Source organism: Hemitrygon akajei, chromosome 5, assembly GCF_048418815.1.
Source record: "Hemitrygon akajei chromosome 5, sHemAka1.3, whole genome shotgun sequence".
Classification (NCBI taxonomy): domain Eukaryota; kingdom Metazoa; phylum Chordata; class Chondrichthyes; order Myliobatiformes; family Dasyatidae; genus Hemitrygon; species Hemitrygon akajei.
In genome coordinates, this window is record NC_133128.1 from 141,072,991 (window position 1) to 141,097,551 (window position 24,561).

The 24,561-nt window shown below is 40.0% G+C and overlaps 1 protein-coding gene across 4 annotated transcripts in view; it reads right to left on the bottom strand.

Moving 5' to 3' along the window:
• The window catches only part of tmem237b (transmembrane protein 237b), a 43,196-nt gene that overhangs the window by 17,876 nt on the left and 759 nt on the right, over positions 1-24,561 (bottom strand). For 2 of the 4 annotated variants that reach the window (XM_073046690.1, XM_073046687.1), the window contains exons 2-7: positions 14,121-14,152; positions 12,702-12,715; positions 7,775-7,828; positions 6,026-6,154; positions 3,291-3,390; positions 405-556 (exon numbers count right to left, since the gene is read on the bottom strand). In XM_073046690.1, the coding sequence (XP_072902791.1) occupies positions 405-556; positions 3,291-3,390; positions 6,026-6,154; positions 7,775-7,828; positions 12,702-12,715; positions 14,121-14,152 (481 nt within the window). Of the gene's footprint in view, positions 1-404; positions 557-3,290; positions 3,391-6,025; positions 6,155-7,774; positions 7,829-12,701; positions 12,716-14,120; positions 14,153-21,352; positions 21,435-24,561 lie in introns of those variants that run through there. The other 2 variants (XM_073046688.1, XM_073046689.1) reach the window with 2 other exon arrangements.

Here is a 24,561-nt window from a genome sequence, read left to right on the forward strand (position 1 = left end):
TTTATCTTGTTAACTATTTCCATTAAACTTTGGCTAATTGTGGCCAATTGAACCAAAATGTACTTGTCCCGATGTGTCCCAATTAACTGGATCCACTGTATATATATTGTGGGCGCATCATTGTCCAGAGGAGGGTTGTTTCATTTGGTTGTGTATAAGTAGTCAGATGACAATAAACTTGAACTTCAGGTAAAACCAAATTAGTAGTGAGGGAGAACAGAATGAAAGGAAGAAAGTTGGAATTATACACGTATGATCTGCTTTAGTGCTGTAATCTATATTCAATATTGTCAATTCCCAACTCCCTTCTGTGGTTTCCACTGTGATTACACTTTCGTACTTAGACCCCAAGGCTGACATGCTGTCTCAAATTACCACTATAGAGAACTGCAGTAATTACTTACGGCTACGTTCAAGAAATACTTTGTTCACAGGCTGGCTGGAACCCAAGGACTGAGCAAATAGAGGACCTTTGGGCCAGGGAGCTTGCCCATCATCGATAATGTCGTCTTCCTCCACTTCAAGTTCATTGCTGTGGTCTGCTGGGCGAGTTCTCCTGTTTGTTTTTCAAAAATACAGTGACCATATGTGGGCTTTAGAATGTATTAAACCATCTAAAAGGTAAAAAACTTCAGTTAATCACCAACCTGAAATGTTAACTCTGTTTCAGTCTTTCCAGATGCTACCCACTTGACGAATAGCTCCAGCATTTATCTCACGTTTTCAGCATCTGCATTTTTTTAAAGCTTTTTACTTAAATCAGTAAGTCATTGTCAATGCTTTGTCTGTGATTTTATCTTTGGTATAGGCTATGCCTCAGCAATTGTGCTCATGGTCTGGGGTCTGGTGATTTCATTGGATCATGAAAGGCTTGCTGAGGTAGATGGTGAGTCTTTCCCAAAAGTAATGAGGCACACTATCAGGATAGCCTTTTAACTTTTATAGGATTGAGACAAGAATAATTTTCTTCACTCGAACAGCTGTGAATGCCAGCTATTTCTTAACATTAATGGGGGATGCTTAGTCACTGAATAAGTTTGAGGCTGGGTTTTAAACACTATGGAAATTGGAGGATTCAAAGTAATTTTATATCCCCATGTACAACCCTGTGATTCATTTTATTGTGGGCATACTCAATAAATTCATAATAGAATAATAACCAGAATAGAATCAATGAAAGACCACATCAACTTGGGCATTCAACCAGTCTGCAAAAGACAGCAAAGTGTACAAATAAAAAAGAAAGAAATAATAATAATAGATAAGCAATAGACATCAAGAATACGAGATGAAAAGTCCTTGAAAGTGAGTCAGGAACATTCCAACGATAGGGCAAGTGAAGTGGGTGGGAAAGTGAAATAGTGATCAAAGAATAGCGATGTCAGTAAATGTTGGCCATGGCTCCGGAAACCATACTTTTCACCTTCCATGGACACACATCAGAAGACACAAGATAAACTCATTGTATCTTGTAGTGGTGATGCCTTGGCTTCTCTGCACATATTTTATATGCTGACTGAAATGACTCCATTGCTGTTATAGCTCCATCAGATCTTGGAGCCTCTGGTATAGCTTAAGTACAGCAGCTATGGCTTATGTGGTAAACATTTTACCTTCTAATCTTGAGTTTGTGAGTTCAAATCCCTTTGGAGCAATTTGACTTCATAATTTAAGATGACCCTTACTGAGGCTGTGCTATTAAATGTGCCTGTCATAGCAATATTTGGAGAAACTATCTCCCAGCCAATTCCCATCTTTCGACCAACACCATTAAAAGTTTATCTGGTTATCCTCACGCAGATATCATGCACAAACTGGCTGTTCTATATTCCTGTTTCACCAAGTGCTTTTGGATGGCCCAAATTCACAAAAGGCCTTCCTTTAACTTGGGACTGCTTTGTTGACCATGGATTCACATGTGTTGATCAACAATAAAATCTTTATAAATATAAATAGTTCCACAGGATGGTAATGACAACTAAGAACTCCATGTTTTAAAATATCCTAATATTATATGAAACATAAGAGAGATTAATAAAATGGTTCTGGGCTTCAGCAAGTCTCATCGGTTCTGATAATCATGATAGAGTCAATGCCCAAACACGTTCCTAAATGTGAAAGAATTCCTAGCATAATCACAGGATTGTTTCTTTAGGCATCTACCGGTAAATGACATACATGGAAATCATTTAATCATCCAGCTTTCAAGAGAGTTGCACAGTGGTACCACTTTTCAGAATTTCAAAATCTCTCGTGAAAGGACCTTGGAATATATTAGGATAACAATTAATGGTAGACAGTTATACATTGTAATGAAAGATTAATAGAGTATAGCAGAAGTGGGAAATACAGATTAGAATTCTATCAAGCTAAAATGTTTCAGACAAAGAATGTTTTTATAGAGATTATGGAAATCATAGGAGAAAGAACATTCAGAATACCATGCCTGTGTCAGTGGCATATCCGCAACCAATGCTATCTGTACTAATTTAATTCCACTACCTTTTATATTCTTGTCACACTTGGGATTTACTGTATTTTCCCTGCTAGAATTTCTGGTCTGCATTTGTTTAAAAAGCAATCATATGGGGGGAAAAGCTGCAGCCATTGAAAAATGTGCATCAAAACCAGTCAAGCTTTGGTGCACAGGGATATTAAGGAGTTTAATAATTTGTATTAGACAGCTAATTAATGGTTCAACCAGTGTAGTATGGAGATTAACACGGCTGCTGCTTGAATGTCTGTTCGCAACTTATACTGAGAAGAGCAGATTGTCATTTTGAATTACTGACCTGTTGTAAATCATTCAGCACAGAACACATTCGGAATATTTTGTTCCTTGGGTTTAGACTGATCAGACAAGAAAATCAAATAGTGTGTGGAATCTAGGGCTTGTGGAAAATTTTTTACAGAAGTAGTGTCTGGGTTGATAGCTAAGATGTAAGAGATCAAGTTTTAAAAGCAGAACTTGCCCTGCAAGAAAGATGACGTAAAATCCACGAAGCTGCAAAATGGTGAAAATTGTGTGAAGCAAAGAAGATTCAATTGAAACTGTTTAAGTAAAGCATCTTAATGACAAGAACTATATCAGTTTCCCTTCTGAAAGTCTGTAGGAGGCTTCATCTAATTTTGATAGAAAAACTCAATTGTATTAATTTTATCAGACACTTGGAAATATAAACACACCCTGGAAGACAGGATATTTTGTGCACAGATTGCAATTAGCATTGCAATATTTAAGAAGATATCAAAAATAGACCAGAAACACATAACTGCTCATCAGTACTCACTTGTTTCTCTTCCTGGTTTTACGTGAAAGTTCATTGTTTGGTCCACTGTACAAGTTGTACACTTCAGAGATACTCTGCTGAGTAAAGGTGGTTTCTGAATCTATACCAAACAGTAAATTTACAATTAAATATTACTCACAATCTACTCTCCTTTTATTATTTATCATTTTATTCTGTAGCTTCCTCAGACTTCACAAAGGCAACTACCTAGCTAAATATCACTTGTGATGCAGATTCAGAAACACAGAATGTTAACTCTGTTTTTCCCTCTCTACAGTATGCTGCCCAACCTGCTGAGTGTTTCCAGTTGTTTGTTTTTCATACAAAATAGACCCAAGTTCAGAACAGTCTTCAGAATTTGCAACAGGTATTCACACAGAATAGGAAACTACATCTGACACAGATGTAAGCGGGAAGGGAAGGAACAGCAACAACTTTATTTTCTTTAAACCGGATCTCAAATATCCTCAATCACCCTGCGATTTCTTGCCTTAGCACATAATCTAACTACCTTGTCACCACAATGCACTTTGCCACTTTATGACCTGTTGAATATTATCTGGCCAAGCAGTTGGATGGAAGAACAAATCATCTGACGGAGGACGTGTGAGGGGATTCCACAAATGAGTGAAGTCGGGAGGCACAGTAAGCTTATTGATAATTTCCGCACGGAATTTAACCTTAGAACACTACAAGATTCCAGTCAACCAGAAGCCCAAAAACATTGAGATAGATTGCTTTTCAAGCCAGTCAGTATCCTAGTGGCTATGTCTACAGCTCTGATTACTTGAGGCAATACTAAGCCCCTGAGGAGACCTGTAGATGATGCGACCAGCAGCTTGGTCATCTCTGAGGCTGAGGAACGCAGGTGTTTCCAATGGGTGGACAGTTGCAAGGCTGCGGGACCGGACGGCATCTCAGGGCGTGTACTCAGGATGTGCACAGCACAACGGGCAGGTGTGCTTACAGACATTTTTAATCTCTCTCTCTCTCCCCTAGTGTAGAGTGCCCTCCTGCTTCAAAACATCCACCACTGTCCCTGTACCTAAAAACACCAAGGTAAAATGTCTGAATGACTGGCATCCTGTCACACTCACCTCAATAATAAGCAAATGCTTTGAGAGGTTGATCAAGGATTACACCCTGCAGCATGCTACCACCCACACTGGACCCCCTACAATTCACCTACCAACATAACCAATCAACAGACAACGCAGTAGCCACAGCTCTACACACCTTCCTTACACATCTGGAGAAGAAGGATGCTTATGTGAGAATGCTGTTCTTGGACTACAGTTCAGCAATCAACACCATAATTCCCTCCAGGCTCGACAAGAAGCTCAGAGACCTTGGCCTTCACCCTGCTTTGTGTAGCTGGATCCCTGTCAAATTGCCAGAAGGTGGTAACAGTGGGCTCCCTCACCTCTGCCCCTCTGACCCGCAACACAGGTGACTCTCAGGGCCGTGTCCTAAGCCCACTTCTTTACTCTCTGTATACCCATGACTGTGTCGCCACCCACAGCTCCAACCTGCGAATTAAATCTGCTGTCAACACTACACTGATTGACCCAATCTCAAATAATAATGAGGCAGCCTACAGAGAAGAAGTCATCACCCTGATACAGTGGTGTCAAGAAAACAACCTCTCCCTCAATGTCGCAAAAACAAAGGAGCTGGTTGTGGACTACAGGAGGAATGGAGACTGGCTAACCCCTATTGACATCAATGGATCTGGGGTTGAGAGGGTGAACAGCTTTAAGTTCCTTGGCATAAACATCACTGAGGATCTCACGTGGTCTGTACATACCAGCTGTGTGGTGAAAAAGGCACAACAGCGCCTTTTTCACCTCAGACAGTTGAAGAAGTTTGGTATGGCCCCCAAATTCTAACAACTTTTTATAAGGGCACGATTGAGAGCATCCTGACTGTCTGCATCACTGCCTGGCATGGGAACTATACTTCCCTCAATTGCAGGACCCTGCAGAGAGTGGTGCGGACAGCCCAATACATCTGTAGATGTGAACTTCCCACAATTCTGGACATTTACAAAGACAGGTGGGTAAAAATGGCCCGAAGGATCATTGGAGACCCGAGTTACCCCAACCACAAACTGTTCCAGCTACTACCATCTGGGAAATGGTACCGCAGCATAAAAGCCAGAATCAACAGGCTCCCAGACAGCTTCTTCCACCAGGCCATCAGATTGCTTAATTCATGCTGATGCTACTGTATTTCTATGTTATACTGGCCATCCTGTTATATATAAATTACTATAATTGTTAATTGCACATTTGAACAGAGATGTAATGTAAAGATTTTTACTCATGTATTTGAAAGATGTTAAGTAATAAAGTCAATTCAATTCAATTGGGATTTAAATAACAGGAAAGTATTTGATGGAATTAAAAAGTCAGACCTATCATATTTCATATTTCCTTATTACACAGAAAGAGGCCATTCAGCCCACTGAGCCAATGCCAGTTCACAGAGCAATCCTATTGCCACATTATAGAACACTGGTTTTTAACATGAATGAATTTAAGTAACACTTTGTTCATTGAATTAATGGTAAATTCTGAAATACATGCTTCACCAATTTCATCTTGATATAGTATGCGCTGGAGTGTTTTAACGAATTTAATACAATGGTTTGGATTTCAATATGTCAGTGATGTTCTCCAACACAAAGCATGTTTTACACTTTGTTTACATTGTGCATTTCTAAGGAGACTGACCCTGCTCACCAGCTGCTGGTAGAAGCTTTCTCTTCTTCTTTTTCTTTTGAGGAGGAGCATCCTGAAGGTCTGGGGTAAGGGGCTCTATGCTTTCAGATTTGCGCCTTCCTGTTGAGCTCATTAAAGTATCTGTGTAATAAGATGAAATCAAGATTTTAAAAAACATCCAAGAGCTCTAATCAACATGCAGTGACAGTCCATAATCATGCGTACCCATGCTGGAAAGCCTCAGGCATGGTTCCCTCTGTGATGAATCTGCAATCAGGATGTTTTTCCACAACTGAGCTTCTGCAAACTCACTCACAGCCATTTAGTTGAGTGTAGGGTACAGGGGAGTGGGGAAAGCTGTGTCAAATACCAGTACAATATTTCTCTGGTCAATTTCTCCAACAGTTGTTTTTTTTTAAACTAATGCCTGTTCTTTTAACTCTTTGCTTACTCTAAAAATGCAGACATCCACAATTTTTGGAAAGTTTTCTGTTTTCTTCTGTGAAGGTGGACATAAAATAATTCTCTAACTTCTTTGTTCTTACTTCCCCAATACATTTTCTCTTCTTTCACTCCTTTATGGACCCACATTAATTTTTGCTTTTACTTCTTTACATTACTATTGAAGCTCTTACAATATGCTTTTATGTTTCTTATTAGCCTTCCCTTGTATTTTAAATTTTCCGTGTCAATACCATAGGCCTTATTTGATAAATTCTGAATATTTCCCTGTTCCTGGATTTGCCTTTGTTTGCAAAATTAAAGCAAACTTTGATCTAATATCTTTTACTTTTCATGATTGCCACAGTTGGACCATCCAAATAATTGACATAATTGAGAGTGCTACCTGGTTTTCCACATCAGTCACCTGGGAAACAAAAGTATATATTTTAACAACAAAATATAGCCTGATTTGGCTTTCATTTAACGATTTGCCCAAAATATCTCTCCCTTGTTAACCAATATTTTGAACAAATACAACAACAACATGCACCTAATTCACAAATCTGCAGATGCTAGAAAATCCAAGCGACACACACAAAATGCTGGAGAAAGTCAGTAGGCCAGGCAGCACTCAGTAGGCCAGGTGCAGGGCGCAGGATTTAAGATTTCTGGATCATTGAAATCATTTCTAGGCAAGGTATGACCTGTACAAAAGGGACAAGATATACCTGAACCCAAGGGGGAACAATATCCTTGCAAGCAGGTTTGCTAGAGCTGTTGAGAATGGCGTTCCCCTGCCAAATTAGTTTAAACCCTAATTCTTATCTTTTGGCACCTACCTGCAGCACAAGGCTCCTAGACTGAGCTAGAGGCCCTGGGAAAGGCCAGAATCTCATTCTGCTAGAGGCCTCACATCATTCAACTGTGCCCCAACATATTAGCAGAAATACAGGGGTTGCTCATGATTATAAATATTGGGAGAATCAACTTCCCAGTAGCACAGTAAGGGACTGGCTTCATTGACAAATGTCTGGTTAGAAGGTGGCTCATCTGGCAGTTGGCACACTCCAGCTAGGAAAAAAACGTTAAATCCTGACACTTACTACAGTGAGTGCCAGTCAGGCAACGCAGATCATTCTGTTATATACAGCTGGCACCGAGCTGTGCACAACCATTCCTAATCACTTTTAGTTTTAGGTTCTCAGTCTTGGCCTCCTTTCCATAATTCCTTTCAGCTTTCAAACCACTGCATGGACGGAAGATTTTACTTAACATGTATATTCTCATAGTACCAACAGAGCATATTCATATACTTACCTACTCCATTGCTTGTCCTGGCTTTTTTCTTTTTGGTTTTGCTTGTAGATGCATCTGCAACAGAAACAGTTGGGTTAATTTGGCTTAATGCAACAATAACAAAGATGGTTACGGACTTGCTCTGGCAGACACTACCAACTTGGCCTATAACTTCCATGCCGCTCCTCATCAGAGCAATCCTAATCAATCCTCTTTATTTACAGGCAGCCCTACTACTAACTTTTCTATCACATGCCGACTCACTCATCACTTGTTTACACTATGGAGTAATTTGCAGCAGCCAGTTAACCTATCAGCATGTTACTGGGCTGTGGGAAGAAACCTGAATACCTGGGGAAACTCAAGTGGTTAAAAAAAGAACAAGCACACTCCACTCTCACACAGCCATTGAGGCAAGGATTGAATCTAGCACCCTTGAACTTGTGAGATAACAACACTAACCTCTGCACCAGTTATTAATAAGATCAGATCAAGGCACAATGCCGGGGACACAACATTCATAAACCTCAAGAAAAAATGCAATATTAAAAGCTTCTTCTCTTCCCCACCTCCCCCACACTTCCTGCTCACCTGACACTTAAGAGCATCGTACAGATGACACGAGTCATCTCTGAGGTAGCTAGCTGCTGTACAGAGGAATTAATGGTAGATTGATCTTGACAGGCTGCATGATCTCCATTACCAGTAGGGGTCAGTGAGTATTATATGATACAATTCACCCTGCAGTTTGAGAGGGAGAAGTTAAAGTCAGATGTACCAGTTTTATTGTGGATAAAGGGAATTACAGAGGCATATGAGAGAAGCTGGTCAATGTTGATTCGAAGGGACACTAACAGGGATGATGGAAGAGCAGCAATGGCTGGAATTTCTGGGAGCAATTTGGAAGGCGCAGGATAGATACATCCCAATGAAGAAGTAGTATTCTAAAAGCAGGATGATGCAACCGTAGCTGACAAGGCAAGTCAAAGCCAACATAAAAGCAGAAGAGAGGGCATATAATAGAGCATATATTAGTGGGAAGTTAGAGGATTAGGTAATTTCTAAAAACCAACAGAAAGCAACTAAAAAACCATGGGGGGGGGGGGAGTAAGATGAAAAATAAAGGTAAGCTAGCCAATAATATCAAATATGATACCAAACAATTTTTCAGCTGTATGAAGAGTAAAAGAGAAGCAAGAGTAGATATTGAACTGCTGGAAAATGATACTGGAGAGATGGTAATGGGGGAACAAGGAAATGGTGGACAAACTGAATAAGTACTTTGCAAGTCTTCACTGTGGAAGACACTAGCAGTATGCCAGAAGTTCAAGTGTGTCAAGGGGCAGAAGTGAGTGTAGTGGCTATTACTAAGGAGATGATGCTTGGGAAACTGAGAGGTCTGAAGGTTGATAAGTCACCTGGACCTGATGGACTATACCCCAGGGTACTAAAAGAGGTGGCTGAAGAGATTGGAGGCATTAGTAATGATCTTTCAAGAATCAATTGATTCTGGCATGGTTCCAGAGGACTGGAAAATTGCAAATGTCACTCTAGCCTTCAAGAAGGGAGGGAGGCAAAAATAAAGGAAATTATAGGCCAGTTAGCCTGACCCCAGTAGTTGGGAATATGTTGGAGTCACTTGGCTAAGGATGTGGTTTCAGGGTACTTAGGAGGCACATGACAAATTAGGCCAAAATTGTCATGATTTCCTTAAGGGATAATCTTACTTGACGAATCTGTTGGAATTCATTGAAGAATTACAAGTAAGATAGACAAAGGAGACTTGGTGGATGTTGTGATTTGAATTTTCAAAAGGTCTCTGACAAGGTGATGCATTTGAGGGTGTTTAACAAGACCCCAGCGTATTGCAGGACAGATACTAGCATAGAAAGAAAATTGGCTAATTGGCAGGAGGAAAAGAGTGGGAATAAAGAGATCCTTTTCAGATTGGCTGCCGATGTATTCTACAGAGTCTGTGTTGGACCGTTTCTTTTTACATTGTATGTCAATAATTTGGATGATGAAATTGATGGCTTTATGGCCAAGTTTGCGAACAATACGAAGGTAGGTGGAGGTGCAGATAGTGTTGAGGAAGCAGTGAGGTTGCAGGTGGATTTAGGCAGATTAGGAGACCGGGTAAAGAGGTGGCAGATGGAATAGTGTTGGGAAGTGTATGGTCATGCACTTTGGTAAAAGGAATAAAAGCATAGATTATTTTCTAAGTAGGGAGAAAACTAAAAATTCCGAGGTGGATAGGGAGTCCTCGTGCAGGACTCTCTAAAGGTTAATTTGCAGGTTAAATTGGTGGTGAGGAAGATGAATGCAATGTTAGCATTCAGTTCAAGAGGACTAGAATATAAAAGCAAGGATGTAATGCTGAGGCTGTATAGGCATTGGTCAGCCCTCACTTGGAGTACCGTGAGCAGTGTTGGGCCTCACATTGGAGAGGGTTCAGAGGAGGTTCATGAGAATGATTCCAGGTTATCATACGAGCAGCGACTGAAGGCTTTGGGTCTGTACTCACTTCAATTTAGAAGAATGAAGGGAGAATCTCATTGAAACCTATCGAATGTTGAAGGGCAAAGATAGACTGGATGTGAAGAGGATGGGAAGTCTAGGACCAAAGAGCACAACCTCAAAATAAAGGGATTTCTATTTAGAACAGATGAGGAGGAATTTCGTTAACTAGAGAGTGGTGAATCTGTGGAATTTGTTGCCATACAAGGCTGTGGAGGCCAGGTCACTGGGTGCATTTAAGGTAGAGGTTAATAGGTTCTTGATTAGTCAAAGCATGAAAGGTTTTGGGGAGAAGGCATGAGAATGGGGTTGAGGGGAAAATGGATCAGCCACGATGACTTGATGGACTGAATGGCCTATTCCTGCTATGTCTCATGATCTAAGAAATCTGGAATCAGGCTCTTCCTTAGTCATACAACCTAACCCCAGATGGCTTAGATATCTTTTCTCAAACCCTTTTTCTCTTTTGCCTTTGATTTCCAATCCTTGTCTGTAATGTCTCATTAATGTGACTTTGATGCTCAGTTGCAAAGCAAACTGGGAGACTTTTTTCTATCAATTATTTCGTTGTTACTGAACTGCAGTTTTTGAATAAGCAATTTTTTTTGGTAAAACTAAGGCAAAAGAAAAACCATGGAATTTTAATTGCAACCAGAGAGTTCACTATCTTTGGGTTAATTTGGCTATAAAACTAGCCAAGTCCTTGGAGTAAGTTAATCACTATTAATGATTTCTCTAATATTGCTCACTTGCAAACATTCAAGCAAATTCAAAAAATTAAACCTATTCTTTAGGAAGCAAAGGACATTTTGAAAAGTTTTGACTGTTTTTAAATTTTAAAATATTGTCCCTAAATAGAACTACACTAACACTGTAAAGTCTGCTTTTATTAATTACCTTCATGAAATAACAACTTCCAATTGAATTCACTATTATCATTCAGATATATTGAGGCAACACACACAAAATGCTGGTGGAACACAGCAGGTCAGGCAGCATCTATAGGGAAAAGCACTGTCGACGTTTTGAGCCGAGACCCTTCGTCAAGACCAACTGAAAGGAAAGATACTAAGAGATTTGAAAGTAGTGGAGGGAAGGGGGAAATACAAAATGATAGGAGAAGACCGGAGGGGGTGGGACGAAGCTAAGAGCTGGAAAGGTGATTGGCGAAAGTGATACAGAGCTGGAGAAGGGAAAGGATCATGGGACGGGAGGCCTCGGGAGAAAGAAAGGGGGAGGGGGGAGCACCAGAGGGAGATGGAGAACAGGCAGAGTGATGGGCAGAGAGAGAGGAAAAAAAACAAACAACTAAATATGTCAGGGATGGGGTAAGAAGGGGAGGAGGGGCATTAACGGAAGTTAGAGAAGTCAATGTTCATGCCATCAGGTTGGAGGCAAACAGAGAAAAAGGTGTCCCGGAAAAAAAATACCGGCTGGGTAGCCTCCAACCTGATGGCATGAACATTGACTTCTCTAACTTCCGTTAATGCCCCTCCTCCCCTTCTTACCCCATCCCTGACATATTTAGTTGTTTGTTTTTTTTCCTCTCTCTCTGCCCATCACTCTGCCTGTTCTCCATCTCACTCTGGTGTTCCCCCCCTCCCCACTTCTTTCTCCCGAGGCCTCCCGTCCCATGATCCTTTCCCTTCTCCAGTTCTGTATCACTTTCGCCAATCACCTTTCCAGCTCTTAGCTTCGTCCCACCCCCTCCGGTCTTCTCCTATCATTTCGCATTTCCCCCTCTCCCCACTACTTTCAAATCTTTTAGTATTTTTCCTTTCAGTTAGTCCTGACAAAGGGTCTCCGCCCGAAACGTCGACAATGCTTCTCCCTATAGATGCTGCCTGACCTGCTGTGTTCCACCAGCATTTTGTGTGTGTTGTTTGAATTTCCAGCATCTGCAGATTTCCTCGTGTTTGATATATTGAGGGATAGTTTTATAAACAAATTTCTTTTTTAAAATTAGCTGCATGAGTGAAAACGTAAAACTGACTTCCAGTTAAAAACATTTGAAAGAGGAGTAAAGAATTGAAGAGACCAGAGTTTATTGCGCAATTTACACTAAAAATGCAAATTGCCATTATTTTATTCTGGTTATTTATTGTCTCTTCAGGCAAAACCTCCTACTGAAGTACCAAAGAAATTCCCAGTCAATCTTTGTTAGCTGGGCATTGGGCAATTCTTCACTCACTGGATGAGAAAGTGAGCTTCAGCAGGCATTGAACCATGACTGTCAAATCCAATTACATTTTAATCGATGCGGCTCTGTACAAATTTCCACAGTAGTGTTTTTGCAACAAATAGTAGTAGCAGCTCAACTCAATGACTTCCCAATGCCAATTATAATGTAATAACCACACAGTAGCTCACTATGAAATGACATTAGTAAATATCAGAAGCACTGGAAGTGGCAAGTTCAAATGAGGCCTACCTTTAGTTTCGCTGCTTCATTCCAATCAGCCCATAAAAGAAAAGCAAACAAGATAAAAACAGTATTAAACATTGCTGAATCGACTACACATTTTATCTCCTCTTCAACCCACTTTCTCACTATATCTCACACCCTGACTCACCTTCTCACCAGATCCCTCAGATTCACCTACTGTTCTTATCATTCAATCCCTCCCATGTCTTTTCACTTTAATAATCAACCTCAAAATATTAACCTTCCCATCAATGCACTAAGTCTGTTCACTATGATTCCAAACCTGTATATTTCTTTACATCCTCAACTCCACTTTTCACCATTTATCTTAATCAAGTTTGTTCATTCTCTCTCCAGATACCCAATTGTCACTGAACCACATTTATTTAAAGACCTTCCCGGTAATATGTTCTGCCACTCAGTGAACTCACCTTGACTAACTTTCCTTCTTGCTCCATGATTCAGTTTTAAGACTTCTTCCATTTCTGTTACTTGTCTCTGCCTGCAACCTGTACCCCTACTTCTTACTGCCACCAATGAAATAAGGTGATAAAACAAGACAAAAGGAATCGCCTTATCTCAGAAACGACAATTGGTTGACAAAGGCACAGTATACTTCACCATTGATTAGTGGATGAATAGATTTGGCAAATTCAATTCGTTTTAAAAATTGTATCAACAGATAAAAATAAATTTTATTTTTTTCCCAATTTAATTAGTTTTATATTTTCAGGATTGTGCAAAATTGGGCTGTGGGGCCTAACAGAACTCCATAAAAATCATAACCTAAAAAAATACAATAACTATTAATAAATCAGTAATACAAATTTTAGTTGGTTTACGCTGGTGTTCATTTGGCAGTTAAAAATTGGAAAATGCAAGTACAATCTCCTTGGGGAATCTCCATTTTTAAAGGGTTTGTCTGATGATCAATTTGTTAGTTATTGAAGTTTGTTAGTCATGGAATTTTCTTTTGTTCTGTTATTGTTATCAATATTCACCAAAAAAAAGTCAGAAATAACTTGAAGCAAATTGCTATAATCCCCAAGGTATGTTAGCTTAAATAACTGTCCAACTTACTTTAGGCACTGAACGCTCTTCCTCAATAGTTGATTATTTCCCCAAATCATTATATAATGGCCACAGTGTCCTATGAAATCTGTCCCTCTCAAACTGAAGGAAGGACATACATACTCAGTCTTATTCCAGCAACATTGTACAACACCCACTCATACAATACATCCCACTTCAACGCAGAGGATCCATACCAAAACCCGACAGTTTAATACCTAACACTGTGTCATATTGTTCAACTGTAATTAATTTGTTGTTTTTTAATATTTACCATCACACTTGTTATTGTTATTTACTAATGGCATGGTGGTGTCCACAAAATATTTACACCTTCATATTCAGCAGGCTTACCTTGGTAATGGTGGAAGGGCACGTGGTGGACGCTGAAAGAAAATTAAACCAAAAAAAATTAATGGCACAAAAGGTACACAATTCTCTGAATGTGCCACCTTCTCAGTGTCTGATAAAACCACTGCAGAATCTGGGTATCGTCAGGGACATGCTGTCATATCTCCTTATAAAATCACGGCATTCTGAGCCCCTATCAAACTGAGCATCATTCAGAAACAACCTTGATATTATGGAACTTTTTAAAGGTACACTGAGGCAGTCTACAACAATGAAAACAGCCTGATTCAACATCAATGCACACACAAAATACTGACAGAAATCAGCAGGTCAGGCAGCTGATTTCAGGTCAGGTCAGGCAGCTGATTTCCTCCTATGGAGGAAAATAAAAAGCTGACATTTTGGGTTGAGATCCTTTAGAGATAATCATATTTAAACACACGTTTCTAAGGTTAATGAGAGGGTGTGCAGGAGATTGATGGTATAGATTCTGAGAGGTTACTTTTCCAAAGAGGCATAGTTTCAGAATAAATGAACAGACAGGTGAAGAGGAATGATTTTTCTCAAGGCCTCATGAACCTCTACCTCAGAGAGTCAATTCAAGGGAGAGAGTGTATTCAAGACATTTACATTTCAGCTCAGTGACTATGTATCAAACTGGAGAAGTGTGAAAACAAACATGTCTCCTCATTTGTCCAGTTCTGTTCAATCCCCAGCCTGAAACATTAAGTCTGTTATTCGCTCCAGAGATGCTTCCTTACCTAGCATCTCAGAAGCCAACTTAAGGGCAAATCCAACAACAGACAATAAAATATCCTGACAGAATCATAGAAAATTTATGACACCAATTCACTCAGCTCATCATGTCTGTGACAGTTGAAAAGAGACTACAAACTTATTTCCAGTTTCCAGCCCTAGATCTATGCTAAACATAGCTCTATGTACATCCAAAACTTATGAGATTTTATGAAGTCTTCTGCCTCTAGCATAACCTCCTTGCTCTTATATTCTCAGTCTGCAATAAGACTTATTACATTTTAATTGCCTTACTGATCTCTCCTACGACATCAGGATCTGCAGGTATACACTCAGGAGGTCTTTTTGTTTATCCACATCACTCAATACACTTGCAAGTGATTTTATATTTGTTTCCTTTGTTGCACCTTCCTGAATATGTTACCTTAAACTCTGGGTTAACATCCATTTGCCATTTTTTAAAATCCACTGGAATAGACCAGCCATAACTTCCTGTAGGTTAAAGCTTCCTCTTTGCTATTAACAGCCAATTTTTGCATTATCTGCACACCTTTGTAATGGCCCCAATATTGGGTAAAATTCATTAATGTAGCATCCAGAAGCAAGGGAACTGACTAAGCTCTGAAACCCCAGCCAAAAGCACAATACCTGGTCCTTCCTGCCACTGAGGCAAATTTGGATCCCATTTGATTTTACTTTGCTTTCCATATAAGACTTTGCCAAAACCCTTGATAGTATCTGTACAACAAATATCATACATACCTCTCCAGGACCTCCTTATTTAGCTCTTCAAATGATTCAAGGGGACTCATCACCCATAACCGTCCCTTAAGGAAATCTTACCCATGATTAATCTGCACCTTTCTAAGTAAAGAAAAATATGGTTCTTTAAAGTGGATTCCAGTATTCGATTCTTTGTATCTGCCCTACAATTATCTGTTTTATCTCTTCCTCCCTTTAAAACTTCTCCATTCCCCAGGCACCACTATTGTACATAGGGAAGATTGAAAAATACTCAATTTCCTTCCTTGCTTCTCTTTAGAGGCCGGGGTCTATTTCATCTGGGCCTAGCACTTAATCCATTTTGAAAAACACTCAGCCACTAATACATTCTCTTTCACCCTGTTTATGCTAACCACTATTTCATCACAACCATCACATCTGCATCACTCTTCTGTGAATATAGTTGTAAAATATTCAACAAGAACCTTCCTGCATATTCTGACTCCACACAACCTTTAATAATCCTTCACAGGCCTTACTCTGTTATCTTTCCATTCTTTACCTATTAAACATCTTTGGAGCATTTGATTTTACTTGACAATGTTCAGTTATACCATCCCCAACTTCATGTTTACACTTTCTATACTATTGCACTTTGTACTTAAGCTCTTCTTATCTTCTCTCTGACAAGTTTCAATATTTTCCCCTTTTCAACCCTAATGCACCTCACCTACCTGTTTATCCATCACTCCCATCCTTTTCCTTTGATGGAATTTGTTAACTCTGGATTGATTTATCTTCTCATAGCTGTTTTCAGTTCATTTTTCCTGTTGCCTTTCAGTTTAGTAAAATGGCTTTACCTACAACTAGAACCTCAGTCTTTTTCCTTCATCTCTCACTTCTCATGAATTCTGACACTAACATTTCTTCCATCAGCCTTGATCCATTCCCTAAAGCGACATACAGAATTGTACACCCTCCTTATTACAGACCAACTAAAAAGTTCACTTGAATGTATTTAGAAATTCCCTTCCATAGGCGCTGCCTGACTTGATGAGTTCCTCCAGCATTTTGTGGGTGTTGCTTAGAAACTCTGTGTTTTCTATGCCTCCTCACCTTTACTGTATTAGAGTTAACACTGAGGTCATTAATTCTCCTCAAGCCTTGTGCTTCTGTATTTGTCAGCAATTTGTTTTTCCATTTCTCTCTCTATTGGAAGGGCTATGGTAATACCTCCAACATCTCCTTTTTCGTTCTTTGGTTCAAACCATAGTAACTTCCTTTGAAGGTGACACCAACAACTTCAATGTCCAAAATAACTTTATCATAGAACATATATGTCACCATATACAACCCTGAGATTCATTTTCTTGCAAGCATACTCAATAAATCTGATAATCAGAATAGAATCAAAGAAATGCCTCATCAATTGGATGTACAACCGGTGTACAACAGACAACAAACTGTGCAAATACAAAAACAAATAAATAATAATAATAAAGAAATAATCAATAAATATTGAAAACATGAGTTGAAGAGTCCTTGAAAGTGAGTCCATACGTTGTGGGAACATGTCAGTGATGGGAGTAAGTGAAGTTGAGTAAAGTAATCTCCTTTGATCCAAGAGCCTGATGGCTGACAGGTAATAACTGTTCCTGAACCTGATGGTGTGAGTCCTGAGATTCCTGGACCTTCTTGATGGCAGCAGCAAGAAGAGAGCATCTCCTGGGTGGTGGGGACCCCTGATGATGGATGCTGCTTTCCTGTGTTAATGCTCCATGCAGATGTGCTTAATGGTGGGGACGGCTTTACCCATGATGAATTAGTCCTTATCCACTACTTTTTGTAAGACTTTCCGTTCAAGGGCATTGGTGTTTCCATACCAGGCTGTGTAACAGCCAATCAATATACTCTCCACCACATATCTATAGACATTTGTCAAGGTTTTAGGTGTCATGCTGAATCTTTGCAAACTTCTAAGGAAGCAGAAGCACTGCCATGCTTTCATCGCACTTGCACTTACATGCCGTGCACTGGACAGATCCTCTGAAATAACAACACCAAGGAAATTAAAGTTGCTGACCCTCTCCATCTCTGAACTCCCATTGAGGCCTGGCTCATGGACCTCTAGTTTCCTCCTACTGTAGTCAATAACCAGTTCCTTGATCTTGCCAACTTTGAGTAAGAGATTATTGTTGTGGCACTACTCAATCTCCCTCCTATATGCTGCTTCATCACATTTGCTTTGGCCCACCGCAGTGGTGTCATCAGCAAACTTGAATATGGCATTGGAGCTGTGCTAAGCCACAGTCAAAAGTGTAAAGCAGGTAGAGCAGAGAGTTAAGCACACAGCCTTGAGATTCACCTGTACTGATGGAGATTGTGGAGGAGATGATGCCAATCCAAACTGACTGGGCCCTACAAGTGAGGAAATCAAGAATCCAATTGCACAAGGAGGTATTATGGCAAGGTCTTGAGCTTATTGATTAGTTTTCAGGGGATGATGGTATTGAATGCCAGGCTGTAGTTGATAAAGAGCATCCTGATGTATGCATCTTTGCTGTCCAGATGTTCCAGGGTTGAATGAAGAGCCAATGAGCTGGCATCTGCTGTGGACCTGTTGTGCTGATGGGCCAATTGGAGCATGTACAATTCATTTCTCAGGCAGGAGTTGATATGCTTCAAATGTTTTGAAGGATCTTCATTTGAAAATCCTTCAAAAATAATGTTTTGTTTGACAAAAATTGCCAAACACACCCCTTTTAAAAAAAAATCATCCTCTTATCTGAAAATACTCAAAAAGGAAATTTGAAACTTTCTTTCCATATAACCATATAACAATTACAGCACAGAAACAGGCCATCTTGGCCCTTCTAGTCCGTGCCAAACGCTTACTCTCACCTAGTCCCACCTACCTGCACTCAGCCCATAACCCTCCATTCCTTTCCTGTCCATATACCTATCCAATTTTTTTTTTAATGTCAAAATTGAACCTGCCTCTACCACTTCTACTGGAAGCTCATTCCACACAGCTACCACTGAGTAAAGAAGTTCCCCCTTGTATTACCCCTAAACTTTTGCCCCTTAACTCTCAACTCATGTCCTCTTGTTTGAATCTCCCCTACTCTCAATGGAAAAAGCCTATCCACATCAATTCTATCTATCCCCCTCATCATTTTAAATACCTCTATCAAGTCCCCCCCTCAACCTTCTACACTCCAAAGAATAAAGAGCTAACTTGTTCAACCTTTCTCTGTAACTTAGGTGCTAAAATCCAGGTAACATTCCAATAAAATTTCATTTATGTGGTTGACCTGGACAGGCTATTAGTGATGTTCACTTCTATGAACTTGGAGTTTTTAATCCTCTCAATTTTAGCACCGTTTATTCATACAGCTGTGTGTCTGCAACACCCCCCGCCACCTCCTGAAGCCAGTGACTAACGAATTTGTTTTGTTGACAGTGGAGAAACAAATGCTGTCATACACCAGGTCACTCAGTTTTCTTTCTCCTGCATTCCCGAGTCGCCGTCACTCGATATACAGCCTTCTGCAAACTTGTAGATGAAGTTAAGCAGAATCTGGCCATGCAGTTGTGAGTGGACAGGAAGCAGACTGGGGGCTGAGGCCATTGCAGTTGGATCTGACTGTTAAATTCTTAGATTAGACTGTCTAATTGTTATTTTCCTTGCAGTTTAACAACTAATTACCTGCTTGTATTTCAGGTAACTCTTATGCATGTAACAGTTTAATATGCCTCCTAGAAATCATAATATGTATATGAAGTTGTTCAATATATCCCCTAGAGGTTATATTGGTATGATTCTGGAAGCTTCTCTTGGTATTGCATGATTTGAGTAACAGTGATCTCATTTGTGGATTCTTATCTATAAATTTGAAAGGGATTTTCCTTATCTATGAGTATCAAATAGCTAACAATAACAATAAAGCAGTGCCATCTTAGCTTTTGATCTATCTTCACTGTTCGTTTCGACTTCTCCTTGTTCTAATGACGCTTAATAAAATAATCATGAAACAACAAGTTTTCTGTCTCTTTCCTGAGTTCTGAAAGAATCTTGGATTAAAACATCAGAATCCAACAATTGGTGTAGTCAGCAAGACATTGCAAACTTAAGGACTCAGAACAATCGCAGAAAAAGTGGAATTTTTAGTGCGCAACAAAAAGGGGCAAGAACTTCCTCTGTTCCGATTTGTCTGAGAGAAAACTGGTTCTGGCTTCAATATTGGATGGAAAATCGGGTTCAGGAGTACTATGTTGCTATTTAAGAAAAACAGATCAGTAAAAAGTTCAATTGCAGAACAATCTATTTCAGTCACTTGATAATCTATTTCAGTACCTAGTAAAAATAATCGGTTGTGCAATCTATTCTGGTTGCTGGATGATCTATTCAGTTTTAATCTACTAACATTTTGAAGTTTTGGTCAATCTAATTAAAAGTACACACAAATTAAGATCAAATCAAAATAATGACCAAAGTTGTGAAACCTACTAATAGCTCTTGCCTAATAAAACATCTTAGTCCAGATGAAAAATAGCAACAATATTGTTTATTAAGAAGAAAGCATGCGATAAAATCCAGGGAATGCTTGAGGGACAGGAGAAACCTGGAATGGCTATTATTGATTTGGAGATAAGACCATGTGGTCAGTTTGATCAAATATGCGACGGAATGAAAGAATTAACGGGGCGAGTAAAGTTTTTACTAATTGAAAGAAATGTAAAACTTGCAATAAACTACAAAAACAGCATCAAAGAGACAGTAAAAAGCCTAAAGAGCAATTCTTTTCATTAACTGAATGAGCAAAAGAACAACACAACAATTCAATTGAAGTGCATGGTATGAGGATTAGAAACAAAGTAAAGCAATGTAAGAAATTGCAGCTGGGACTTCAAGTAGGCAGTCCTGTCAGTGACACTTTGGTGATGCTAGCACTATGCCCTGGAGCACATTCCCTACACTGAGCAGCCCCTGGAAACAGCAACATCATTAGAACTCCATGGAATTACAGCCTACATTGGACAGTCTCCCAATACAGCGCCATTATCTGAACTCCGAAGAATTACAGGATGGATCTAACATGGCCTCTACAGCATCCCCTAGCAACTCAAGTGAGGATAACAGCGATGAAACATTAAGATTAACAGCTCTGTAACAGCTTGCTTCAATAAAGACCAAGGAAGTGAAGACGCACAGGGCTGAAGATGAAATCATTGCTAATCAAAATATTGACAAGCTAGAGGCAGATCCATCAATTATTGCTCAACCACTCAACAATCTGCTGAAGGGCAACAGGTGCTCAAACGACCCTGTGACTCTTAATGAAGAACGACTAATAGCATTTCAAACTTTATAGGTGACATTGTGTACTACATTTGCATTAAGAATCTCTGATACATTTACCCGGTACTCCATGTCAGCAAGAAACACATAATGGCAGTCTTAACTCAAGAACACGCAGACTGACAGTGTCCTGTCTGCCAAAGATCTGATTCTTTACACTGACGGCTCCTCAACGACAGAGGGGAATTTGAATGGCTGTTTCTGGATGGCTCCTGGTACAGCTTTGCTTGATTCCTGTCCTCACTGAGAAATACAGTTCTATGAAAGGAAATATTTTCACACACTCACTGATATCTTAATCATTTTTTGCCCCAAAGCTGCAGGCATTTCTGCAAATTCCCAGCATCTAGACAGCTCCTTTTCATTAGATCCCAAATGAATAGCAGTTCCTCACCACTTGCTTTTTCTTCATGGTGCCTGTGATTTGCAAATCTCAGCGAGTGGCTGGCAGCGACAGTACCTCGAACTAATCCACAACTAAATCCACCTACTGGAAACATTTGGCTGGTGGGATTAGCTGGGTGACTGTTCCATGTGAAAGCACTCAGCGACAAAGGGATTTTGAAACCTCGTGGCTGAAAATAAAATGCGACACATTGCTAAGCTCTCACTATTTGAGCTGACATGAGAATTGTGATCGTTGCTTATGGAAGATGACATTTGAAGAGCATGAGAGAATCAACACCACAAATACCTCTCTTCCCAACACCCCACCCCATCGCAGCTCTGAATCCATCCAATGTTATACTGCAAACAAATCAATTTACTTATCAAAATCAAATTAAGATTTAATTCATCTTTCACTACAGATTAGTTGGCAATGACCAATAATTTTTATCATTTTTTCCAACAGATAAAATGTGGATTTGAGGCCCAACCTGAATTGTCCTTCAGTGGGATTTCAGAGGGCAGCTGAGATTTCATTACTGTGGATCTACAACAAGATGTGACCCTAACGAGGTAAGGACAGTAAGTTTCCTTTTATAGTGAACAATCCTTAAGTTTTAAGGATGGTTCACCATTATTGATTCCAGAATTTATGTGATTAATTTCATTGCTCCAATAATACTGTGGGTTTAAACACATGTTCCGGACTATCAATTCAACCCCAGACACTGGTAGCCAGTAATTTAACTACATTATCTCCTCTTGTGATGCCATTAGCTCATTGCAATTAGGGCCACAGTTGATTCAATTTACCCTCAACGTTGCTAGCATTAAGAAATCTGCCCGTCTGTGATGTTGTGACCCCTGCTGGACATTGAACGAAGACCGAATTGGACTGAATAAGCTTGAAGGTACAGACAAAAACTTGGGTTTCAGGATCTTCCTTTTCAATGAGGAAAAAAAAGAGGGCTATGGGGAGATAAAACAGCAGAAAATCAATTAGATATCTCTCCCAAGGGCTGGTGGAAACTCAGCAGGTTGATCTGCCTTCTTCTAGGCTGTTCTGTGTCAACAGCATCTTCATACAAGCAGTTGCTCTCCCAACTTTTCCACTGATGGTTGACCAAGTTCAGCAGATCATTCCATTATATTAAAAGGTGCCAGCTAATATGTGAGATAGCAAACGGTCCAGCTTTGAGAATACATTACAAGTTAGCCCAGGGCCATGGCTCTTGCACAGAACTTATTTTAACTTTTAATAATAAAACCTAACTTTACAGGAGATGTTTCAATTGTGTAAGAAATCATGATGCTCAGAGGACAAGTGTAGAAAAATATTGATGGTCTGATAAGTGCAGCCAATTAATCTGAATGCATGTATTAGTCACAAAAGTGAGTTGAATGGTTCCCTCACACCAAGCACATACAAAGTTTCAGTCCAGTGAACTGCTGTTAAAACCTCAGATTCCCAAAGTCAAAATCAAAGTGCTTGTGGATCACCATATACTACCTTGAGATTCATTTCTTGGAGGCACTTACAGGAAAATAAAGAAAAACAACAGAATTTAAGAAAACTATACATAAACAAAAAGATTGACAAACAACTACTGTGCAAAAGACAAATTGTGGATAAACAAATAATATTGAGAACATGAGTTGTAGAGTCTTTGAAGGTGAGTCTGTAAGCTGTGGAATCAGTTTAGAGTTGAGATAAGTGAAGTTATTCATGCTGGTTCAGGAGCCTGATGGTTGTAGGGCAATAATTATTCTTGAACCCGGTGTTATGGGACCCAAGGTGGGCCTCACTTGGTGGTACTGGTGAGAAGAATGCATGGTCTGGATAGTGAGGGCCCTTTCATTTGGCAGCACTCCTTGTAAATGCTGTCAACATTGGGTGGGCTTTGCCTGTGATCGACTGAAAGGGCAAGGAAGTGCCATTTGAGATTTGGAGCCAGTAAATGCTAGGTAGAAGCCTGATAAGGATTCACTTCCCTTAGAACAAAAGAGTATTGGGTCCTATGCAAATAATTAAAGAAACAGGATGCTGGTGGACCCACACTTGGGCTGTAAGACAGTGTGCTCCACCTACAACATTAACAAATTATGAAAGTAAATAACACTGCAACAAAACGACATCTGAGCAATCAGGTCCCCTAACAGTTAATGTACCTTTCCACCATTCACCATAACCACCAGACTACAAGGACCAACTACAGGACCATTATCCCCACTGTACAATCCCTGGGGCACTGAGATCAAAAGTGATATCTTGATTCCTACTGCCCTATGTCAGAGAGAGAAGCCATTTTAACCTCAGCTCCAGGTTACTAGCTCCACCTACCCCCTTTTTCTCTTTCTAAACTGATCTCCCACCAGCTGCTGTCTCCCAAATGCACTCTCCTCCACCTTCAACCACTTGACTCCACTTGCCCACCTCATCTTGTTCTGCCTATCATCTCCCAAACCTGGACTTACTCCTTCCTCTCACCTCTATATATTGGCTTTCTCCCCTCTATACTCTCTGTTCAGATGCATGTTCCAACCATCTCTCGGCTTCCACGCATGCTGCTTGACCTGCTGAACTCCTCCAGCTCCAGATTCTAGTAACTGCAGTCTGCCTAGTATCTACACTGGCCATTCAATCCCTGTCCAATTGTAGTTGGGGAGAGACCAACAGTAAACTTTATCTCCATATTACACCTTCAGTCAGGGCACCAAAACCAAAAAAAAAAGACACATCCCCTCACTTCAGGGTACTGAGGCCACGCAGCTGCTTTAGCTTGTAGCCAAAGACTTAGTGAACAAGAGATTCAACAGATACTGGAAATCTAGAGCAACACACACAATGCTGAAGGAACTCAGAAGGTCAAGCAGAAACTACGGAGGGAAATGAACAATCAGTGTTTCAACCCTGCAACTATGCAAAGTTCAACACCTGTCTACACCTCCTGCCTCACCAGCATTCAGGGACCTAAATAGACCTTAAACGTGAGGCAGCGAAATACCTATGAGCCTATCAGTGTCATTTATTGCAACTGGTACTCCCAGTGCATACTCCTCTATATTAATGATACCCAGCGTTGAGCACCTTCACTTTGTCTGCCACTACAGCCCCGATCTCCCAAGGGCTATCCATTTCAGTTTCACTTCCCATTCTCACACAGACTGTCCACAGTCAAATGCAGGCTGGAGCAAAACCTTTTATTCCATCTTGAT